We start from the raw sequence: 21,098 nt of genomic DNA on the forward strand, positions 1-21,098 counted from the left end.
CCCCCCCCCCCCCCCCCCCCCCCCCCTCTCAACCTCCTTGCACTCTTCTCACCTATTGTACAGCATCCCTTCTCTGTGCATCAAATAGCCATGATAGCTCTTTTCAACTCTCCTCATTATCGAACTGAGATATCTGAATCAGATCTGAGGCACATGTGAGGCAGGAGCAGCAGAGAGTTAGTCAGGATAAAGAAGTCTCTTCTGGCTTACATTTTATTCTCATTAAACTTAAATCCTACCGCTGTACAAACTGCAGGACGGTACAAGCTGTAAAGTGATTTTTCTGAGCACACATCCCTCAACAATAATCCCTCTTCTTTGTGGTCTCTTTGGTATAAACCCGGAAGCAAGACGGCGGCAGGGTCGCGCCATGCACACACGCGCGCTGCCAGCCGACCAATTAGAAAACGGTACCGCTTTAAAAGCATCGTCAGACGGAGAGGTTGCGAGGCACCGTGGTAACCATGGTGACCGGAGCTTCGTCATGCTACTGCTGGAGGGGAGGCTGTGACGTGCCGCACGTGCTGATCAAGACCAATCAATGAAACGTTAAAAGGCCGGCGTAGGGACAGGTGCACTGACGACTGATACATCACAGCAAAACTATGGCCCCTCGGCGGAAATATTACAAGGAAATTAGAGTGAAAATGTCGAATAAATTGGAATGTACTTTTATAGAAAATTGGTCGCTATACGTTTGTACCAGTAGAAGTAGCCTAGTAATGCTACACGCTGCTATAACAGCAGTGCTGACCACCATAGACACACACTTCGTCATTTAAGCTAACCATAAGAGATCAAAAAAAAGGAGCTGTCAACTGCAATGTATGATTATAAACACTTTAAATCCATATACAAGTGTTTATTATTCAGTTTTGTAGGTATAGACAATACCATACACATTAATAATACTGGGAATATAATTATCTAGCAATACTTTATCAGAGAAAACAAGAAAACCGAAAGAATATCAGACATTGTATGAGATTTTACCTCTCCGGGGTGCCGGCTTGTCATCCTTGGTGGGCACCCAGATCTTTTGGATCCTGTTCTGGGTCAGCTCTCTGGGCATCCCTTAGCCGAACAGCACACAAGAACCGAGTCGCTTAGATCCCGGGGTAAAAAAAAAAAAAAAAAAGGGGATAGAAAAGGAGGACGGTGGTTGTTTAATTAAGCAGGAGCCTCGTCCGTTCAGGTTCAATGTCCCGAGCTATTCTCAATGTCTACAGATCGCGTTGAGCCGGTCTAATCTGCCGGTCTGCGGCACACATCCGCTATTTAACCCCGCCCGGCTGGCCAAGCAACGTGACTGCGGTGACGAAAGCCAACACACGTGCGCGCGCACACGTCCATGCATGCACTCATACACAGGCAGCCGCAGCGCCTCTCTGTGGCGGTTTAACTCTCATAGGATGATAACATTCATGCGATCTAACATAGCGGGCACGTTATCTGTATTAAGTGTGATTCATTTTTTCTACTTTTTTTGTATTACTAGTAGTAGCCGAAGTAACCTATATTTAGCCTACGTTATTATTTAATTGTTAATTGTATTCCTGTTATTGAAATGTATTGATTTGCAAACTTTTTTGTATATTTTTTATCTTTTAAATAAGGTTGGAGTGTAGCAGTATGATAATTTAATTGTATTGTAAATTGGAAATGTCTCGATAAAGTTATTAACAGTTTATTAGAAGTGGCGGTTGTCTGTAACGTCACTGTTTATGTACACTTTGTCCACGTCTTCCTGCTGCTTCATCATAAGCCCCGCTCTTCAGTCTGAGAGTAAACGTGCCGAGCGTCACATCACCTCACGCTGCTTCCGACCTCACACTGGGTTGTCCCACTGAGTCATAATGGACATGATAATTATATATATATATATATATATATATATATATATATATAGCGAGTTGGTATAAATATCCAATACCCCACATTTACCAAACATGTTTAAATTCAAGTGTACCGAAGACTTCTGAAGGGAAATATTGAAGCAGAACCAGACACTCTTGATAAATCAAATCAAAATATGCTACATGACATACACTTTCTCTAAAAGTTTTTTTTATTTAATTTGCAGTGTATGTGTGCAGCCCTCTACAGTATCCGGCTGAGACTAAATATAACAGCTCACTGAGCTTCTGCTGGTTGGCAGTTTCAGCCTGAACACTATGTCACCGGGCTTCAAATGCAGACACACACACACACACACAGAGACCATCTCATCCCACTATCACCTTGCAATATTTTTTAAACACAGTACAAAAGATCAAACCTTAAAAGCTTTCTGACATTCAGTGAATCATAATGGAATAAATACATATCTGTTACTTGCAAGTGACTTAAAGCGGACCTCATTCATTTAAACTTGCATGTTTTGCTTTATATTATTGTTCTGTAAAGCACTTTATAACCTCTTCAAAAAGTGCATACTGTATAGGCTGAAGATTTACTCATTAAACTATAAGTGACATATACAGTTTCCTGTCTACAACAGTAATGTAGTATTCCCTACAGTAGATTGTGCACTGTAAAAAACAAAAATTGTGCAATTGAAAATACTTTTTACAGTGTAGTGAAATCCCTCTGTTGCATCAGTTTGGACTTGTACTGAACTCTCTCCAACCTTTTCCCCAAAACCTAATGCGTAATGGCACTCCAACTAATATCCTGTTTATTGAAGTGGATTTATTCAACAGAGTGACAAACTCATTCCTGTTGACCAGCTGAACAAAGGGCATCCGTGTGACAGAAGAGAACAGCAGTATAGTAGTGATATCCATGTTCCTATGAACATAAAACTTTTCACGTTTTAGATTGTATTTTGTCTCAGTAGGAGAAACTGCCTGTCCGTCTTGTCCAACTTTTCCTAAAAGTAGCTGTGAATCCAAATGGGGCCTGGCTGACTACAAGGTAATTAGAATAATATTTGCAATGAAAATACTTGATTAAGTATTTGGTCTGTATTGAAATGTGCTTTGAATGACATCTCTCTGTTCATTGAAAGAACTTTGTTGTTTTTCCTCCCCTACCACATTAATCATCTCTCGAGCCCTCAGATTTACTGTACCATGTGACCCTTTGGAGGATAACTGCATATAAAGTGGTTTAAACTGCAGTAGCGCCATATTGACGTTTAGCTAGTTATAAATGCATTCAATTAGTTTAGAGAGAACCATCAGCACAGTGGAATAAAGAGGAAGAGATAATCAGAAGGCTGCATCCATGAAATATAAATCCCTGACTTAATGTATTCACTCACTGAATATGTTCACACAACATATCCAGTGAGCCAAACGCATCGTGACCTCTCAACTTCGTCTCAAGTCACACCAGCTGGTATGTAGGCCAGGGTTAAATATGCCGCTGACAGCCAATCACATCTCTCCACTCTGCGGCGCACGTTCAGGACACGCTCTCAGCATGGCTTTCACACCTGGTTCCTACATGTGCGCACACACACACAGACACACAGACTACACACACACTGCTATTACAGGCCTGACTGTGGCACAGCAAGTGTGACAGTTATTTAGCTTGTTCTTTTTACTGTAGTGCGTGAGAAACATATTCATAACAGCCGGTCAAACATCTGTCTTTCATCACAGCCATACTCCCTCGACCTTTGACCCCTGCAGTATGAATGAGGAGATCTTTCAAACAGGCCTCTCTGCTCCTCTCTGCCTTTCTATCCTGATCTGAATTAACCCTGCTCCGGTGGGATGCTTCCCGACGTATCTCACCGCCACCTCATGGGGCCCTTTTTGGTGCGCTTACATAATTCTGAATGAGGCTGGGGCTGCGTTTACCGTCCCAGTCCCCTTCCCATAATCCATCAGGGCTAAGTTAAGACTATCGGGCCCCTGGGATGTCCCAACACTACCGTGGAACCGGTGTTATGTCAGACAAAATTCAGAGAAGGAAACTAGGCTCCATGACAGATGTGTCCAAGTTTTGAGTTACATTTATGGGTTTGCTACGGAGTGTTTATACCAGGATGCAATATTTCACATTTTCAAACTGGAAAAAAACTGTAGCTCAGTCACCATGTCTAGGCTGCTTTCTAATTCCTATACTGACTCTAAGAAATGCTAAAAATGTTAAACTCAACAACAAAAACGTACATTTACACAGAATAATGACACATAAATAAAGAAACAAGAAAACTAGACGTAGTTTATACCCTTTATTTTGTCTTGATATAAAGGTATTTTTCATCTAGGGACAAAAAAAACAAAAAACAATATTCTACAAGATGGACTCACCACTACATACAGACACTTCAATGCTGTTCAGGAAATTTAAAAAAAGGTTTTATGTACAAGTGAGGAGACAATGTGCGCCCAGGGAGACATCAGAACTGCTCGCCGAGGTCCAAAACCCAAAACTTGTCTAGATTGTAGAAGCAGGCCTTGACGATTCGCCCGCCGAAATACCGCCCGTTCAGATCCACCACGGCTGTAGAGGGCAGAGGGAGGGAGGGAGAGAGAGAGTTAAGATCAGACTGTACCCAAGTACACAGATAAACCTTTCCACATCAGGATTAGTGCTGCTAGATAAAATAAAACCTGCTTTGACGGGGTTATACATGGTATAATAGTATGCAGAAGTGTCCCAGAATGCCTTTGACCAGCTCCTGAAGGGGACTTGAACATCTGACTCTTATATTCAAGCTCTCACTTGTTGAACAATGGCCCATGGTTGAATCGCAGGGTTATTTAGAAAGCTGAAAATTTGCTGCCGTACTGTCAGCAGGAAGAGGAGAAATACACCAAACTACCACCCTGTTCCCTGTCTTTGTGCTAAGCTAAGCTAACTGGCTTTTTGGCTATAGCTATATGGGGATGTAGCCCTGATGCCACGCAGTTGCAGAAGGAAATCAGGTGGGACAGGGTTCCTTGAGCAAGACAACACAGTGGTCATCTCCTTCCCGTTACTGTGAGACCATGACCTCTGACCTCCCTATCGAGGAACAGCGAGAGACTTTCCCTCTTGGGAGCAATGCAATGTTTCATCCTCCTCCGTAGAAATAGAGGCAGTGTGACACTTGAAAATGACGCGTTATGACTGAGGCCCTCTGAGTGTCTGTCCCGCTTTCCTGAGAGCTGTGATGTAAGCGTGCTTTTGCCGGTGCCGCAGGGGAGACACCGGGGCTGCTGGGCCACGTGTGATGTAACACCGCAGGGAGTCTCACCTTGTTCCTGATCTGGGCCGACCCATTTAGAACGGGGCACACTTTCACTCCGCATTATTAGAGCAGCTATAAAACGGTAGGAAGAAACGGATGCAGTTACATAAAAGTTGATCGCCCAAACCCCCCCCAAAAAAAACAGCCGGCCGATGTGTGGAGATGACCCGCTGAAAGCAGAATCCCAACGGAAATGTGCATGATGATAAAGAACAAGTGGACCTATCAGCAGAGGGCTCACGCGGGAGTGCGCGCATGAGACGACAAGAAAGATACTGACCTTTGATGGCTGACTCCACCCTCTCAAACTCAAGGAATATCCTGACAGCTTCCTCATCTGGCACGACTGCAATCTGAAAAGCAAAGTTTCATTGCGATTGTCCTGTTTGATCAACAAATCCACGGCGCACTTTGTGCATTTTTTTTCCCCTCACCTCAAATATGACACATTTAACCACTTTGCCGTATTTCTCGCACTCCTCTTTCGTCTCCCCCTCCAAGTCCTCGTCCACTTCTCCGCGGCCCACCATGTTCTACGAGACAAATGGAGACATCAGGCCTACGTGCATGAAACCACGGAAGATAACGAGGGCTCAAACTGCACCAGAAGCTCTGGTATTTACTTCATTTTCTGTTCCAATCTGGAAAACAGCATTTAAGAACACATACACACATACACACCCTCAGCAGGACCACTTTGGTCGGGTTTTTGAGGATCTCTGTGAGCGGGTTGGCTTCTGACTTCTTGGAAGAGTCCGCTGGTTGGATGGAAACAGACATCTTTTTAAAGAATATCCACAGGCTGCTGGTGAACTGGCTAACAATAAGTTTTATAGTATTGAGCTTGATTCCCGTAATAGATTAAACAATTCAGAAAAGTCTTTTGTTCAAAAGCGTTTACTGAGCCGACACAGTTTTCCTGTCACGTCTGGCATATTTTAAAGCACTGCTTTTTATTGTGTTGTAGATGCTGCTGAGGAAACACTGCAATTCTATTAGTATGACTAAGCAGCAGCGGGATACATGTCTTGCTCAAAAGAACACTGAAAATGTATGCATATACATACACAGAGCATATTACATCTCAACAGTCCCTAAACTCTGACAAAGACCAGTTGTCCCAAAACTTGTAACAAAGTGGCAACAAAGAGGTCCTGAACTCTACTTCAACTTGAGGGGAATGGGGAGAGAACATCTGAAGAGTGACTGTATTCTCATCTAAACTCTTGTCCTGTACACACTAGACAGTACTGATTACAGATTCCTGCACACTGGCTGCAAATCCCTGTAAAATATAAAGTCATACAACTGCGGCAGTTTTGCTGAAAACAAAGCAGTGATGACAGATGATCAAACCGTGACATCTAGTGGTTGAAAGCAAACACTGCATCCAGAAAGAAGCAACGGGTGAAGTCCACTGTTTTCATTTCAAAGCACTCAAAAACAGAACGCCACACTCCTCGTTAACCCATTTCATCTCTCGTTTACGTTTGCTTTCACATTCTACCTCTGAGGTCACAGTCTGCGCTGCGTGTTTTCTTATTGTCGCTAACATTTACAAACTAGTGGAGTTCTGAAAGGGACTATTCTAATCTTCAAGGCAAGATTAGAAGATTGACATTTTGGGAAATTTGCTTATTCGCTCTCTGGAGAGAGTTAAATGAGAAGATCGGGTTCCATCTCATGTGTATACGGTGATTAGGAAGCAACAGCCAGCAGCTGGTTAACTTAGCTTAGCATAAAGTCTGTAAGCGGGTAACAAAATCCACCAACCATGCCTCTAAAACTCACTAATTAACAGTATATCTTATTTGTTTACTCCGTGCAAACACCGAAAAAGGTAAATGCTAGATTATTTGTAGAAGTAAATAAGCGTTGTGGATTTAGCCTAATATTATTGTCTTGAGGTTGGGAAAATAATCAGAAAACAATGCAAATTATAGGCAATGAGAGGGAAAATAATGGTCAGTTATGACCTCAGTTTGGGCTGACAACAAATACGTTTAGTGGGGTAAACAAAGACACGATTCAAAGCAACATTACGAAACGAGTGAAGACTGCAGTGTTACATTCAGCGTGGGCGACTATTGAACTCATTGCCATATCATTTTAACACAGAACTCCTTGCACTGCTGTTTAAATAAACACATACATGGATAAAACACATGCAAACACACACACGCTGCTAGAATAAAAGACAGACAGGACGCTACACTGTGCGTAATGAAAAAAATAAATAGAGAAAATGGGAGTGACGGCCAACCTGCAAAGCCTCCGACTGAAGTCTCAGCAGCAACTGTCTGGCTGGACCCTGCTGCTCAGTCACACACACAGACAGACACACACAAGTACACAAAATGAAAAAGACATGCACACAGAGTCACAGTAAAACTGATCAAAACTGATCCTGGAATGACACCATGATGGTCACTGATGAGTGTAGAGCAATGATACACTAACACTTCAAAACACTTCTGTTGAAACTGAAAGTCAATGTTTGACAGACTGAGACCGAACGCACGGTCTGGAGGAGACACAAGCAAAGGACGGTTCATGCCGATGACAGGTAGAAAGGACTTGAAGGAAGTGGACAAGGACAGAGTGAGTGTGGCATTTATAGCATTGATCATGAGGAGAATGTGCAGCAAAAAACAAAACACACACGCACAGAGGTGGTACTCACGTTTCTCTGCGGCGTCGCCTATGATGATCTTTCCACCTCTCTTGCTGGTCTTCTCCACAGACAGCGCCGTGCTGAGGCCCTGCTCGTGCTTCCCCAGGCCCTGGCCTTCTTTGAAGCCGTACTTCTGCATGATCTTATGGGCCACCGTACCTCTGTGGGGGTTCAAAAGCGTGATTTGTTGAGATATTAAAAAAATCGATTTAAGTTATGACTTAAAAACATATATTGCCTGCCAGTTGTGTGTGCATCCCACACACCCCATGTTGGCCAGGAAGGAGCTGGTTGGTACGGGCGGTGAACGTGGCCGCTCTGAGTCCTCGTACATAGGTGGAGGGATGGCGGCCTTTGAGCCTCTGGCAGGACGGCCTTCATCCTCGTAGGTGTACGATGAGCCTAAAAGCACAACCGTTACTGACATGTGGTGCATATTTACTGTTGTTATTCTTTGCATGTAGTTTGTATTCTGTTTGGTCTTCTTTGTGATTTTAAACTGACATTCACAATGTTAAAGACACCTCAAACTCTGACGATGTAGACAACGCTGCCCTCTGCTGTAGACAACCTGCTACTAATTAAACATTATACCGCGCTCACGTATTCCACACACAAGCGCCATGTGTGGTTAACTGTTACATGTAACGTGACATTTCAGGGACCAAGACAGGGGTACACGAGCCTCATTTTCCACCGACTAACCAAAAGAAACGTAGGAGCATTTCACACAGGATTACCACCGAGCAGACCGCTGTTCCTGCTCCATTTTGGTTTTCCTTAGACTAGTGATGATTCTGAAGACTTACCATCCTTGTCCACGAGTGAAGAAGGAGGGGCGATAGCTGCTCCACCCATCACTGGCACACGCAGAGAGAGGCAAAGAGAGGCAGAGAGAGAGAGAGAGAGAGAGAGAGAAAGAGAGAAAGAGAGAGGATCCATCACGTCAGACAGGTGAAGTTTAGTTTTCGTCTCGTTTGAAACATGGTGACTGTGATACACAGCAACTGAATTCAATGTATCTTATCAGACACCGCACTGCTATGTTTCCACATTATTATGCTATTCATCAAAGAGTAAAATGTTTGATATATTTATCTATACTCGCTATTTGTTTTACTGGCTTCATGATTCACGGCTTGTTACCAGACTCAATGCTGTCTGTTCTCTTAGTGCCAGTCATTAAAAACAAAGCTGGTAAAGTATGTAGCCTAGAGAATTACAGGCCCATTGCTTTGGCCAGCGTACTGTCAAAAGTCCTCGAAAGAATCCTGCTGGACAGAATATATGACTTTATCACCTCCACAGATAACCAGTTCGGCTTTAAAGCCAAACATGGCACTGACTTGTGTATATATGCCTTAAAGGAAATTGTCAACAAATACAGAGGTCAAAACTCATCACTTCTTATGTGTTTTATTGATGCCTCCAAAGCTTTTGATCGTGTTAATCATAGTAAGTTATTTTTTAAACTGAGTCAAAGAGGTGTCCCCACATACATTGTGAGAATTCTGGCTTACTGGTTGTATGCACAAGCAAACAGTCTCTCACGCAAGTTTGGTATGTGTACAGATGGAGTGAAGATGTCTCTGTTCAGAGCATATTGTACACCACTCTACACTGCACACTTGTGGTCAAACTACAAAAAACAGAGCTTACAGAGACTTCAAGTAGCTTACAATAACGCCATGAGAATACTGTTAAAGAGACCGAGATGGAGTGGTGCTAATGAAATGTTTGTGGCTGCACGAGTCAACACTTTCCAAACTGTTTTAAGAAATCTCATGTATAAATTCATCTGTCGACTGAATGACTCTGAAAATGGGATTATAGTTGTTTTAACCAACATAAGGTTTAGCACCACACGCTGCCAGTCCCAGCCGTGGCAACATTGGTACAGCTGTCTCTTTGTAAGGCATTGCTAGGCCTATGTACTTTTATTGTTTGTGTTTGTCTTTTGATGTATTTGTCTCTATGGACCCTGAGTCTGAAATAAAGTCTATCTGTCCATCTATCTATTTACATACCTACTCTCAACCTGTAACCTAAGAAAAGCATGTTAAGCTCACGCAGAGACTCTGTGAGGAATTATAAGCTTGTGTTTAACGGGGAAATTCCAAAATGGATTTCTTTCCCTAAAAGTGGAGAAAAACTCATTCGGAGAGAATTTGGTTTTACGTCAGGTGCTGACAAGTTATGTCAAAATCATCTTGGCAAAGTTGGCCTTCAGGCTACAGCTCTGAAAACATTAAACCATCCACAGATAACAGATCCACGTATATTCCTACAGGCGCTTTACATGTGCGCCATGTGAGGTAAAATAACTCACTCCGTTTCCTCCGCTCTGTGTCGAAGTCGTCCTCCTCATCCGACTCGCCCTCTGCTGCAGGGAAACGAGAGAAACCACTTGGAGCTCCGCCTTCTGGCCTGTCTTTCCTCTTCCTGCAACACACCAGGTTCAAGATTCAGACAGAGCTCCTGTGTTCTGATAAATATTCAGGATTCAGGATTACTATTAGATGAGAAATATCTAAAGTCCTACAGGACTTTTCTGGGTTTGGTCCCATGTTGTTGCTACAAACACACAATTACAGGTGCATCAAAATCCACCCGGATGCTGAACAGCAGCCATTAGGGAAAAGACAACAAGGGATTTGAGTCATGACAGTACTTTTCTCTCTCCTCGATCTCCTTCTGCCGCTCCTGCTCCCTCTGGCGCTGTCGTTCTTCTCGGTGTCGCTTCACCACTTTCTCGTAGTCGTTGGGGAACATCGGATCGTACTCGTCCGCCAACGGGATCAGCGCGTCACCAGAAGAGAAACCACTCGGCACGGCTTCCTGAAGCGCGCACACACGCACACGCGCACACACGCACACACACGCACACACACGCGCACGCACACACACGCGCACGCACACACACGCGCACGCACACACACGCGCACGCACACACGGCCCACAATATGAGAGTTAGAGATTTACCGATGCAGCTGTAAAACTACTTTGATGAGGATATTTACATTAATTTTCAGCAGGTATGGAAGGAGTGTTCATGCAACTGGATCACAACACCACACAGTGCTCGGTTACATATTATTAACATTAGGTACTGAACATTTTCACTCTGCGTCTTTGGCTTACAACCAGACGAATCAAAGCAATTTCAACATTACAAACATTTTATAAACTCAGAGGATTTCATAAACACTGATAACCCGGGGTCACTGGATAAGACAGACCTTAAGTCCAGCGGCAGCATGTGGAGGAGTGTCTGTGATCTGTCTGTCATCACTGGAGCCTCCTCTCTTTAGATCAATAACCGGAGCCAAGACCGTGGTCTGCTTCATCCGCTGGGTCTACACACACACACACACACACACACACACACACACACACACACACACATTGAATAAGTCCACATTGGTGTTTCCATGTTGCAATTGTTTGGCATTCTGAACACTTTTTCTAAATTTTACATTAGCTTGGTTACATGTTATTCTACATCGTTTATAATCTCTACTGTATATGCACTCTCTTCTTTCACTAATATCAACAAGGTATCCTCTGACAGACGTGTTTCTCCTTCATTCTCCATCTATTGTTCGTGTGCACTGTACTTGTACTGCACGTAACGTTACCCACCTTGGCCTGAGTCAGAGCCGCCTTCTTCACCTTCAGCTGGGACTGCAGCAGCTTGAAGTTCTTGGACCAGCCTTCGGTCTTGGTGTCACTGGCGCCCACGCCGAGGTCATCATACAGCGACATCGCTGCCCGTCAGTGCCTCTGTTTCCTGCAGCCACGTTTCATTTGATTTGACGTTAGCATCATTTCGTTCTGCAATACTTTGACAGAAATTGAGTCTGTACCTGAGCAGCAGCCTAATTGAAAAGCTGGTTCACTTTTGTTGTATCCAAGTGTTTTATTCATGAACGATTCAATGCAACATGTCGAAATATCACTTGCTATATTTAGTTAATGTAGACCTATCTTAAACTCAAACAGACCAGGAAAAACTGGCTAAACATCAATTTAGCTAACGTTAGCTAATGCTAATATAGCTAATTTGCTGTCTACGTCTAAACAAATTATGTTTAAAAGAACCGTATTATTAACCTACCGGTTTTTAGAAACACCTTGGCATTAACTACATGTAAGTGCCTATAGCATAAAAGGAGTTTAGAGGAACATTTGATGTGGAGCTATCTCCTCGCTGTACGAGCCGGAAGCCGACAGCACAACAACAAAACTAAGCGCGACAGTCCAGTCGCTCGACGGCACTTTCCGCTCTTGCCCCACCTAGCGGCTGGATGACTTTATCGTCACCACTGTATTACACTACAATGCACTCGCACCAGAGCAACACGGAGCAATGCTTTTTTTAATGGCAGTTCTGTGCCCTCGCATAACATAGCATGTATTATCGTGGTATGTGTTTGTTCGAGTGGAGGGAGAAAACGTCAGCCTGCAGCCGAAACGTGGGCCAGTGTGGGCGTAGGACTGACCACGTGATTCACGGCTTCGCATCATATAGGTCAATGGCAAACAGGAGTGGCACTTAATTAAAGCGAAAGTGAGTGGCACAACTAAGGAGCAACAGGGCAGTGGGCAGTGAGGATGATCTGTACAGGTCATGGTTTGCTTGGCGAACATGTTTTATGAAGTCTCCGCAGAGCAGTCAGATGGATCTGGGTTCCCCTTTTGCTTTATTCTCTGTCTGCGTTCTGACGATCTGTCTGCTCGGGACTGCGCGCTGCTCCAACGGTGAGTGCAAAATATACACACTTTATATATTTGATTATGTTCAGAACTCTCTTTAAAGAATATTCATTATACGTTAATGTGATCCAAACGGTACTGCAATGTAATAACCATTAACTAACCCAAACCATTCAGTATTGTTTACTTTTTTTATTGTTATCATCGTTATTATTATTTTAACTTTCGCTCTCTGCCGCGGTTAGGTAAAGTTAGAACGATATTGACAGATTCGGACTTCCCGGTTCAATAAATCGTTAACGAAACGTTACCGGGAAGTCCGAATCTGTCAATATCTTTCTAACTTTACCTAAGTCTCAGGCGCTATGGTCTAAGAGGATTTGTGTAGTCAGTGTGATTAGACAAAGCAAACGCATTTATAACAACACATTAAAAACACAATTCAGTCAATAAAAGCAATTAAGAAAACATACAGGCAACACTGCGATAACCAAATAGCCCTATGTGCGTGAAGAAAGTCACACATCAGAAGGAATGCACAGGAATGAAGGCTAATTGTGTAGACCTGGGAGACTGGTCAGGGGTCAAGGAGAATAAACAGATACTTCATTTTCAGTTTCAGTTTTGCGCCATGGTTTTTTTTTTGTATGAAATCTAAACCTAGAGACGCAAAAAAAAAGAAAAATAGTTCTTGTTTTTCTTTTCCTCTTTTGAACAAACACCTGAAGGAAACAGTGGGATCCTTTTTAAATCTCGGTAAAACAGAGTTTGAAGAGAGAACTACTCTTTTGACCTGTGCTAATGTGTTACTGAGTAATCTAGAGATAGATGTACTGTAAAACAGTTTATGGAGTCACAGTAAAGCAAAACGTTAACAAACCTAATGACGCAGAATCGCCTTACAAAAAACCCTGCATAATCCAACAAGACTTATTCACAACTGATATATTCCACAGCCACTTTTTTGTAGTTCTGCAGAGGTGTTTTCCTTTGTTATCTAAAACTAACTAACAATGATGATAATAATAATAATAAAATGAGTGAACCATTTTATTGTTTCTCTTGTTGCTACTTCTGTGTGGACATCTACAGTACATTGTAAATTTTGCCACATGATGTTTTTTTCTTCCAGATAAAATCCATTGTCCATGTCTAGAAGTTCCCAAAAGGAATCTAACTCTACTTGCAACAGACACGTGCTTCCAAATTAACCAGACTTTTCGCTACAAGTGCAAAGGAGGAACTGTGAGGAAGGTGGGAACTTCCGGTTTGATCAAATGCACGCAAACTGACAATGGTACTGCACATTGGGTCCCGTCCAACATCAGCCTCAAGTGTATACGTAAGATTTTATTTGTTTTTCGTCTTGATTCACGACATCCACGATCCAGTAGGAAAGCTTTGCCTTTTTCTAGTGATAGGTCCAGGGGATCTGACTTGAAAACATGTAAATACGTTTGGGGTTTCATGTCCCTTTATTGGATCTGAATTCAGAAGCAAACACAAAATGGAAGCAGCTTTTATAATCCAACCCTCAAGTTCAATAACATCCACCAAAATTGAAATCAGAAAGGAGCGATCGGAAAACACCGGATCAGCCGCACTCTTGATGGCATCAATAGTCATCCCCTATCGGGCCTTCTCTTACACCCTGACAACCAGCTCAAAATACCTGGGTTGCTTGAGGCAACATCACACAAACATCTTTTACGTATACACACGTATGTTTGCACTTGAGGAATTAGAATGATTCATGTAAAAAAAGGCCCATTGGTGTCTACTTACTGTTCACAGCCACCCGCATGTGGTTTGTTTGTGTGTTTGTAATGATACACGTCACCTGATTCTAGTGGAAATGTCCCCAGTCATACAAAGTATGTTACTTGGTGGAAGGGAGGGAGGGAGTACTGTATGAGGACTGAAACATTGCTCTATGACAGCAATTTCAAAATGACACTGACTTGATCATCGGGAGATGCACCGTAATATGTACTTGTATGTACAGCACAATGTCTTTGTTGTAACTCAATCGATTTGTACTTAACTGCCAGAGAACATTGTTGTATTGTTCCACTGTGCTGTACACAGTTTGGATTTTGTAAAACAGTTAGGTGGGTTGTACCTTCGCAAAACTGCATTTTAGTTTTCTTTTCTCGTCGTACTGATCAGATAAAATCTTTGATTTGCTCCATGTGGCAGGCAAAATGTCACACATAGCCGATCCGGTTTAGCCGAAATTTGAGTATGCAAAGCGTCCTGCATGTCAAAATAATGAATGAATGGATGCCCACAAACAAGAAATGCAAAGAGTGCAAAAAGTCAAACCTGCACAGCATTCCAATGTGGATTTTGTATTCAAATGTCCAAGTCATTCAGTACAGCCCTTATCTTAACACATTAACCACAATATGATAAGCAGACAGAGAACAATAAATAAGAGCATGTATTTTGCACCTCACCCCCCCCCCCTCTGTTATAACCTTCCCTCCATCTTTTCCATAGACCTTAAAATAACCCCCTACACACAGTGGGTTAAGTGAGTTAAGAAGCATCTCTGGAACTCACTTCTAGAGTTCGTCAACTCCTGGGCTCCCCTAGACCATATGAAAAAATATGCCCGAAGCATTCTGAGTGCACAAGATGCACTTTGGTCGCAGTATAGATGTTGTTTTATGCAACGTGTCAGGATTGAATTATGTTCTCTGCATCTTAAATAAATAACTTGATGGTTGAGGAAGATTGTTGAATGTTCAACCAAGTGAGTACATTTTATTTCGGAGATCTGACTAAAATTATTGAAGATACCAAAAGCCTGTGTTTCAAACTAAGGTTGTTGGTGTTTTTTTTGTAGCTTATTCATACTGAAGATGATATGATTTCAGACGATGAACAAACTGCTCAGCTTCTTATTCATTGTTTTTCAGCTGACCCAAGCAGAACCACAACACAACCACCAGAGAGCACAGCAACAAGTAAGTGGAAGCTCTAACACAACAACTCTAGAATGCATGTGCACTGTAAAGTTGTAAAATGAGCTGGAGAGAAGTATTTGTTTCATATTGATGATTAATAATATTCTGATCTTGCAGAGGCTCACACTGACATTCCCCATGTCTCCACCATTGCCACCACAGTCAGTGAGTTCTTTATCTGTATGAAAAAACTACAATAACACTAATAGACTAAAAATAAATAAGTAGGCTACTAATGATGAAACTAAACAGACAATATATCTGTCTAAATGTCTTGTGTTAGTAGTGGTTGTAGTAGTCGTGTTAGTAGTAATGTTAAGAAGCAGCAGCCTTAATGGTTGTAGTACTTCTACCAGTAGGAGTAATGCTGTATTCACATGGAATCAGTCAAAAGGCACACGGAATGGCAGGTTGATATGTTGCTGTAGAGAAGAGAAGCCCCTCCTCTTCTGGTGTACCCCATGGGACCTTATTTCAGAAAGAAACCATGTAGGGTAGTCAACATCGAGAGACAAACATTTTTTTTGATCTTGTTTGAATCGTGGCATGAATTACACATATGATGTTTGTCAATTTACAATGTCATTTTGCAAGTTAATAAAGCGGCAGTTTATCGTAGCTTTGTCTTAGTATCATATAGTTCTGTGTGAAACCGCTCAATCTACAGCTCCCGTCCTGCTCTCGTCCACTGTTATAGACCTAACTAGTTATTTAATTCTGACAAACTGTATTGGTTGCATTATATTATGAAGAACCTCAGCACAACGATACAACCCAGAAAACCTAAATGTCACTTAGCCATTACGTTATGGTCATTAATTACTTCCATGTTTCAAGTCAAGATGTCCATCCTGAAAATGGTCTGTTGTTACATACCGTTACTGCTTAAACTTATTAAACCTATTGTTCAATGAGCTTTTCCCCCTGGCCGTTTCAATATAATCAGACTGCAATGATGGTATTATACTGGCAGGATGTACTCATGGTAAAATAGTAGTTCAAAGTACTTAAAAGCTTCCCTCATAAATATCTTTATTAACAATTGGTCTAATGACTACATATGATATGATATGAAATATTAACGCCAAGAAAAAAAGCCACACTTTAAAAAGTCAAAATATACAAAAACAGTCCTTGTAAGTAATGAGAGTTAACATGATCAACCTCATGGCAAACATGTTGACAAGAGTCACAGTAGGAAAACCACAGGTGTTAAAATTGTTTTTTATAAATGCTGAATTTGTAGTCACCGGCATGACTAACTGGTAACACCTAAATGGAACAAATAGAAAGGTATTCTTGTCACTTCCTCTCCCAGTAGCAGTAGTAGTAGGAGCACTATAGCTGGTAGTAGTACTTATACCAATAGTAGCATTATAGTAGTCGTAATGATCGTCGATATACATGTACAGTGGTAGCAGAGTTGCGGTTGTCGTAGCGGCACATGTACTTTTAGAAAACTTAGTAACAGCTGTTGCAACAGTAGTATTGATATGAAACTGTGTAACAAACTAACACAAAGCCTTGCATGCATTTTCCATCTTTTGTTCTTAATTAAGTGGTATAATTATATATCAGAGTACGTCTGTACCACACAGTCACTTGTTAACTGTCCATGCATGCAAGATACCCACACACCTGGAGTCCCAAAAATCCCAGTATGAGTTTGTCTTCTTCAGCAGTAGTTTTACAAATGAGTAGAAGTTAATGTATTTTCTTATCAGCAGCAGCTTCGTCCAGTCCACAGATGACCCAGAGTTTAAGCCCCTCAGCCTCAGTTCCTGCAGAGCCAGACAGGCCCGCGCCAACCTCACCTGGTCTGCAGGCCCCGTCAGGTCGCACGCAGGGTAAATGGCTTACAGTCACGTGTTGCTTGTAACTGAGAATGCATCAGGTCAAAAGATTTTATTGGCCAGGGCCTGTGTCAGTAAAACTTATAAGAAAGAGAACATTCATGCACACCTTGTCAGATAACAGCACATAAATGGACCCGGTTGTTTCAGATTATGGGTTTTTAAAAGAAGAAAACCTCTGACAGTGGACATGTATGATCGATCATCCTTTATGTACAACTCACGCTGCCTTCATCTGCCCCTGCAAAACTCTTCATGAATAACTGACCTACCGGGAAAAATCATACTCGTTTTTTTCTTTCACAGCAGGAAAAGAACAAGATGTGAGGAAGACCAAAGCGACGCACCGGACAACAGTAACCTCAACCACCGCTGAGCCTTCGAACAACGGGGCACATGATGCTCATGTGTTCCCCCCCGCTGCCCACAGTAAGCTTCCACACTGTTTTTGTACCCGTTTGTGCCAAAAGTCAGACTGGTGATGTGCGTACCTTTGAACATTTAATGTTGAGTATTTCTCCCCTATCTGCAGCGGTGATCGGCTGTGCTTCGGTGGTGATCGTCTGTGCTTTGATCGGAATCGGCTTCTATTGTTATAGACGGTGAGCTACGGGCAAAGCATGTTAACATAACGGAGGGTTTGATTGGACAATTTATTTGTATGTGTGGAATTATGTTCACACCACACGTTCTTTGTTTGTTGTGTGGCAAACTCTTTTTTGTTGTTGCAGTTTATCCATCAGAGATCACACAGTAGTCCAATGTGCCCTCTTATCGTTTCACTGATGATATCATCACTGCCCTCTATGTGCTGTAGGAGGTCAAACAGCGACGAACCACCACAGATGCCAGAAGAATCGATACCCATGAATCCGTCTGAGCACTGAGCAAGCGTCATCGAGTTTGACCCGCCGCTGTCACAGAGAGCAGCGGCAGAGCCTTACTGGAGCTTGTGGGATCTTCCCCATGTAGTGAAGAACCCATTTGATGTTATTTTAAGCGTCACCAGAGAGCATAATAGCTGGCTTCATTATGACATTTGTTGTTTGCACAATCTCCAGCTGTTGAACTCACAACATCTCTATGTGCAGATCTCAACTAAATATTTCACCTGCGCATATGGAACTTGAATTTCGAAGACTCCGACTCTGAACATGGCTGCAACAGTCTCTTGTTACCGCCGTGGGTCCTTTCCACACAAAGACACCAGCACCTCTCAAATAGCGTTTAGTAATGTTCTTTATTGTTGCTCTCGGCCGTGCGCTCTCCTGCCGTGCGCACCGCCGTACATGCACGTCTGTCGTCCTGCCCGTCGCCCTGTCAGCTCCTGTCTCCTGCTTACTCCTCTCTTGCGCCTCCGTCCCTACTAATGTTTATATAGGGGGAGAGACAATCAAGGACCAGTTTCAGCTGCGGCTAATCAAACCTCTTCACGGCACCGTTCCCTGAACCACTGTCCCCTCTGCAGCTGCGCCCAACCACGCCCAGCCACCACAATGGCATTTTTTTTTTATACTTCTGGTGATATTCTGTATGCTAAACCCAACAATGAATTCACATTGCTTTGTGCAATAGAGCTCCATTGTTCTCTAAAAGCGATTAAAAGCACATCACTAGGCCGCACCTATACCCTGGGTCACATGTTCCTACTTCACCGTTCCTTCAGCTGTAAATAGTCATTAGCTGACCTAAGCTGCATTTAAAATATACTATTACTCATAGTAAAAGTTGTGCCCAGCTGTTATAGGGAATTATTTAGCCTTCTTAGGAATAATTCCTGTTTTTCAAGATTTATATCTGAAGTTTAACCAATTTGCTTGGTGCTAAGAAGTGCCCTAACCAGGCGGGGAACATTGGAAGGTATTGAGAGACTAATTGCTGGTTTTGCTCTTTTCATAGGAATGATTGACAATTAAGAACATAGAGTAACTCCAACCGCACCCTTTAAAAGTATACAGCAAACTGTGGAAGTTATTAAGCCTTGTATATGCGAGTTGTATCTTTGGAAATTAATAAGTTGGAGTATTAAAGAATTAAAGTGTTTCCACTAGCAAACTGGAAATAAAAGGACTGATATTTTGTATGAGCAGGCAATAAATTCAAGTTGGCCGAGCTGTTTCACCATGTCAGAGGCAGAACTAAAATAATGTACAAAAATGAATGTATGCAAGCACTTTTTATACATTCTTCAACTCATTTGGACAAGTTAGCAGGCTAGCTAAGTAGCTTACCGAAAGAGCTAAAAGCTAGCATGGCCAGTTCTGAACTAAGCTAGGCTAATTAGCACACATGGCTACATGGCTACTGTGGCTAGTCTGCAGTTCTTCAGCTTGTTACAGAGCATTAGGCTTCATCATATCATCTCTTATCATCTTTACTGAGCTCATTGTGACATTGTTGAACCAGAGAGATACTTTGTTTAGCCAAGTACATGCTAGCTGTTGGTACTGAGCCAGGGACACTGACCTGTGTGTGTGTTAGTGCTTATGTGTGTCCAACCCTGTCTTTTAGAAGGGTCAGTTCACCCACATCATAAAATAAATCATTTTTTCCCTCATTAAAGGGTCCAGGGGCGTCAAAAATATACAGATATTTATGACAACGGAAATTCTAAAATTAAATATTAATATATTAATAATACACATAGGATAATATTGTGTAAATAATCCAGCGTCTCTTAAATGATTTTATATATACGTTTTTTGTTACAGACTCTCCACCTCCCTACACTTGTAATTTGCGCAATAAACTAAATTTAAGTGATAGCTATATGATTTTATTATTTTTTGAATTTATTTTCTAGATATCCTAAAGATTTTGTCAACATTAACTATTTTGACCAAGATAATTGTGTTGTGAAATTTTGATAATGTGACATCCCAAATCAATATATATAGTACAATGAGGACAATGGTGTCTTTTATTGTCTCGGATAACCAGGGTTGTCCAAAATGAGAACTATTATTAGTTTTCTGTGTATAGTTGGGAAATAGCCAAAATGTAACCAACCTGGTGGAATAACAAGTCTAAAAATACAGGAAAAAGAATGTAAAACAAGTTTTGAATTATCGAAAAAAAATCTTGGAAAATGACCAATGACGTTAATCGTAGCTGTGGTTAGAGACATGTCTGATGTCAGTCGCCAAACCAAATTGTTTGCCGTTTGCTCCTGCAATATTTAGACACCAGTGATTAGTATGAATGATAATGCAGAAGGAAGTTACCGCCTGTATAAACTTCCTCCACTGCCCCACTTCCCCAGACAAAATCGGAATGAGACACGTTTGCTTTTGAATATTGTGTCACTCTCAAAGCATCCTCTTTATGGATTGTCATAATGTAAAATATATTCTGGTAGAAATTGTTAGCTTTTACAACTACCTGAATACATAATAGATATCCCTCGGATGCCTGTAAGACTTTATTATGACACGTCCCTCATAGTTCAATCATGATCAGCCTCTTAAAAGATCACCATGAACATCCGCTGGAACCTCACTGATTGGGGTCAGCAGCTATTAAAGGCAGCTTGGATGGTTTTAGTGGCACCCTGGGTTCAAATCTAGTCATGGGCTTTTCTCATCCCTCTTGACTTTCATTGTATTTTTTGTTGCTCCGCACTGTCCATTTGTATGATGATTAAAAAATATTCTTTAAAAAACATTGGTCGAGTGTTGCAAATTAAGGACTAA

The 21,098-nt window shown here is 42.0% G+C and overlaps 3 protein-coding genes across 14 annotated transcripts in view; 1 reads left to right on the forward strand and 2 right to left on the reverse strand.

Annotated features, from left to right (window-relative positions):
• pfkfb3 (6-phosphofructo-2-kinase/fructose-2,6-biphosphatase 3) overlaps window positions 1–1,281 on the reverse strand; it is a 7,982-nt gene extending 6,701 nt beyond the window's left edge. For all 3 annotated transcript variants that reach the window (XM_031876913.1, XM_031876910.1, XM_031876911.1), the window contains exon 1: window positions 994–1,281. In XM_031876913.1, the coding sequence (XP_031732773.1) occupies window positions 994–1,072 (79 nt within the window). In that variant the 5' untranslated portion in view covers window positions 1,073–1,281. The remainder of the gene's footprint in view (window positions 1–993) is intronic.
• A 2,515-nt stretch (window positions 1,282–3,796) lies between these two features.
• rbm17 (RNA binding motif protein 17) lies at window positions 3,797–12,140 on the reverse strand. 4 transcript variants are annotated; one of them, XM_031876872.1, is made up of 13 exons: window positions 11,983–12,133; window positions 11,508–11,655; window positions 11,105–11,221; window positions 10,537–10,703; window positions 10,195–10,307; window positions 8,675–8,725; window positions 8,132–8,267; window positions 7,875–8,026; window positions 7,455–7,505; window positions 5,873–5,949; window positions 5,626–5,724; window positions 5,472–5,544; window positions 3,799–4,461 (listed from the first exon to the last, which is right to left on the reverse strand). In XM_031876872.1, the coding sequence occupies exons 2-13, from the start codon at window positions 11,628–11,630 to the stop codon at window positions 4,358–4,360; spliced, it is 1,263 nt and encodes a 420-aa protein (XP_031732732.1). In that variant the 5' UTR covers window positions 11,631–11,655; window positions 11,983–12,133; the 3' UTR covers window positions 3,799–4,357. The 4 variants fall into 4 exon arrangements, with proteins under 4 accessions (XP_031732733.1, XP_031732732.1, XP_031732730.1 ...); XM_031876873.1 differs by lacking the exon at window positions 7,455–7,505 and having other exon boundaries at window positions 3,797–4,461; window positions 11,983–12,134; XM_031876870.1 differs by lacking the exon at window positions 3,799–4,461 and having other exon boundaries at window positions 4,468–5,544; window positions 11,983–12,139.
• Window positions 12,141–12,220: 80 nt separating this feature from the next.
• Window positions 12,221–19,468, forward strand: il15ra (interleukin 15 receptor subunit alpha). Of its 7 annotated transcripts, none has more exons than XM_031876878.1 (8): window positions 12,221–12,626; window positions 13,714–13,923; window positions 15,506–15,553; window positions 15,671–15,718; window positions 17,278–17,400; window positions 17,713–17,835; window positions 17,939–18,008; window positions 18,138–18,217. In XM_031876878.1, the coding sequence occupies exons 1-8, from the start codon at window positions 12,521–12,523 to the stop codon at window positions 18,190–18,192; spliced, it is 783 nt and encodes a 260-aa protein (XP_031732738.1). In that variant the 5' UTR covers window positions 12,221–12,520; the 3' UTR covers window positions 18,193–18,217. The 7 variants fall into 7 exon arrangements, with proteins under 7 accessions (XP_031732738.1, XP_031732737.1, XP_031732735.1 ...); XM_031876877.1 differs by lacking the exon at window positions 18,138–18,217 and adding an exon at window positions 18,224–19,468 and having other exon boundaries at window positions 12,223–12,626; window positions 17,716–17,835; XM_031876875.1 differs by lacking the exon at window positions 18,138–18,217 and adding an exon at window positions 18,224–19,468 and having other exon boundaries at window positions 12,225–12,626.
• The last annotated feature ends 1,630 nt before the right edge of the window (window positions 19,469–21,098 follow it).

Source organism: Anarrhichthys ocellatus, unplaced genomic scaffold (assembly GCF_004355925.1).
Source record: "Anarrhichthys ocellatus isolate YVR2014 unplaced genomic scaffold, GSC_Weel_1.0 scaffold118, whole genome shotgun sequence".
NCBI classification, from domain to species: domain Eukaryota; kingdom Metazoa; phylum Chordata; class Actinopteri; order Perciformes; family Anarhichadidae; genus Anarrhichthys; species Anarrhichthys ocellatus.

What these genes read in the sequence shown, in the direction of transcription:
- il15ra (XM_031876875.1), top strand. Translation starts at nt 12,521, where the DNA reads ATGAAGTCTCCGCAGAGCAGTCAGATGGATCTGGGTTCCCCTTTTGCT. An exon ending in CATCAGCCTCAAGTGTATAC is followed by an intron (nt 13,924 to 15,505) that starts GTAAGATTTTAT and finishes ATTGTTTTTCAG; the next exon opens with CTGACCCAAGCAGAACCACA. An exon ending in GTTCCCCCCCGCTGCCCACA is followed by an intron (nt 17,836 to 17,938) that starts GTAAGCTTCCAC and finishes CCCTATCTGCAG; the next exon opens with CGGTGATCGGCTGTGCTTCG.
- rbm17 (XM_031876870.1), bottom strand. Translation starts at nt 11,630, where the DNA reads ATGTCGCTGTATGATGACCTCGGCGTGGGCGCCAGTGACACCAAGACC. An exon ending in ATGCTGCCGCTGGACTTAAG is followed by an intron (nt 10,704 to 11,104) that starts GTCTGTCTTATC and finishes TGCGCGCTTCAG; the next exon opens with GAAGCCGTGCCGAGTGGTTT. An exon ending in GAGATCGAGGAGAGAGAAAA is followed by an intron (nt 10,308 to 10,536) that starts GTACTGTCATGA and finishes GGTGTGTTGCAG; the next exon opens with GAAGAGGAAAGACAGGCCAG.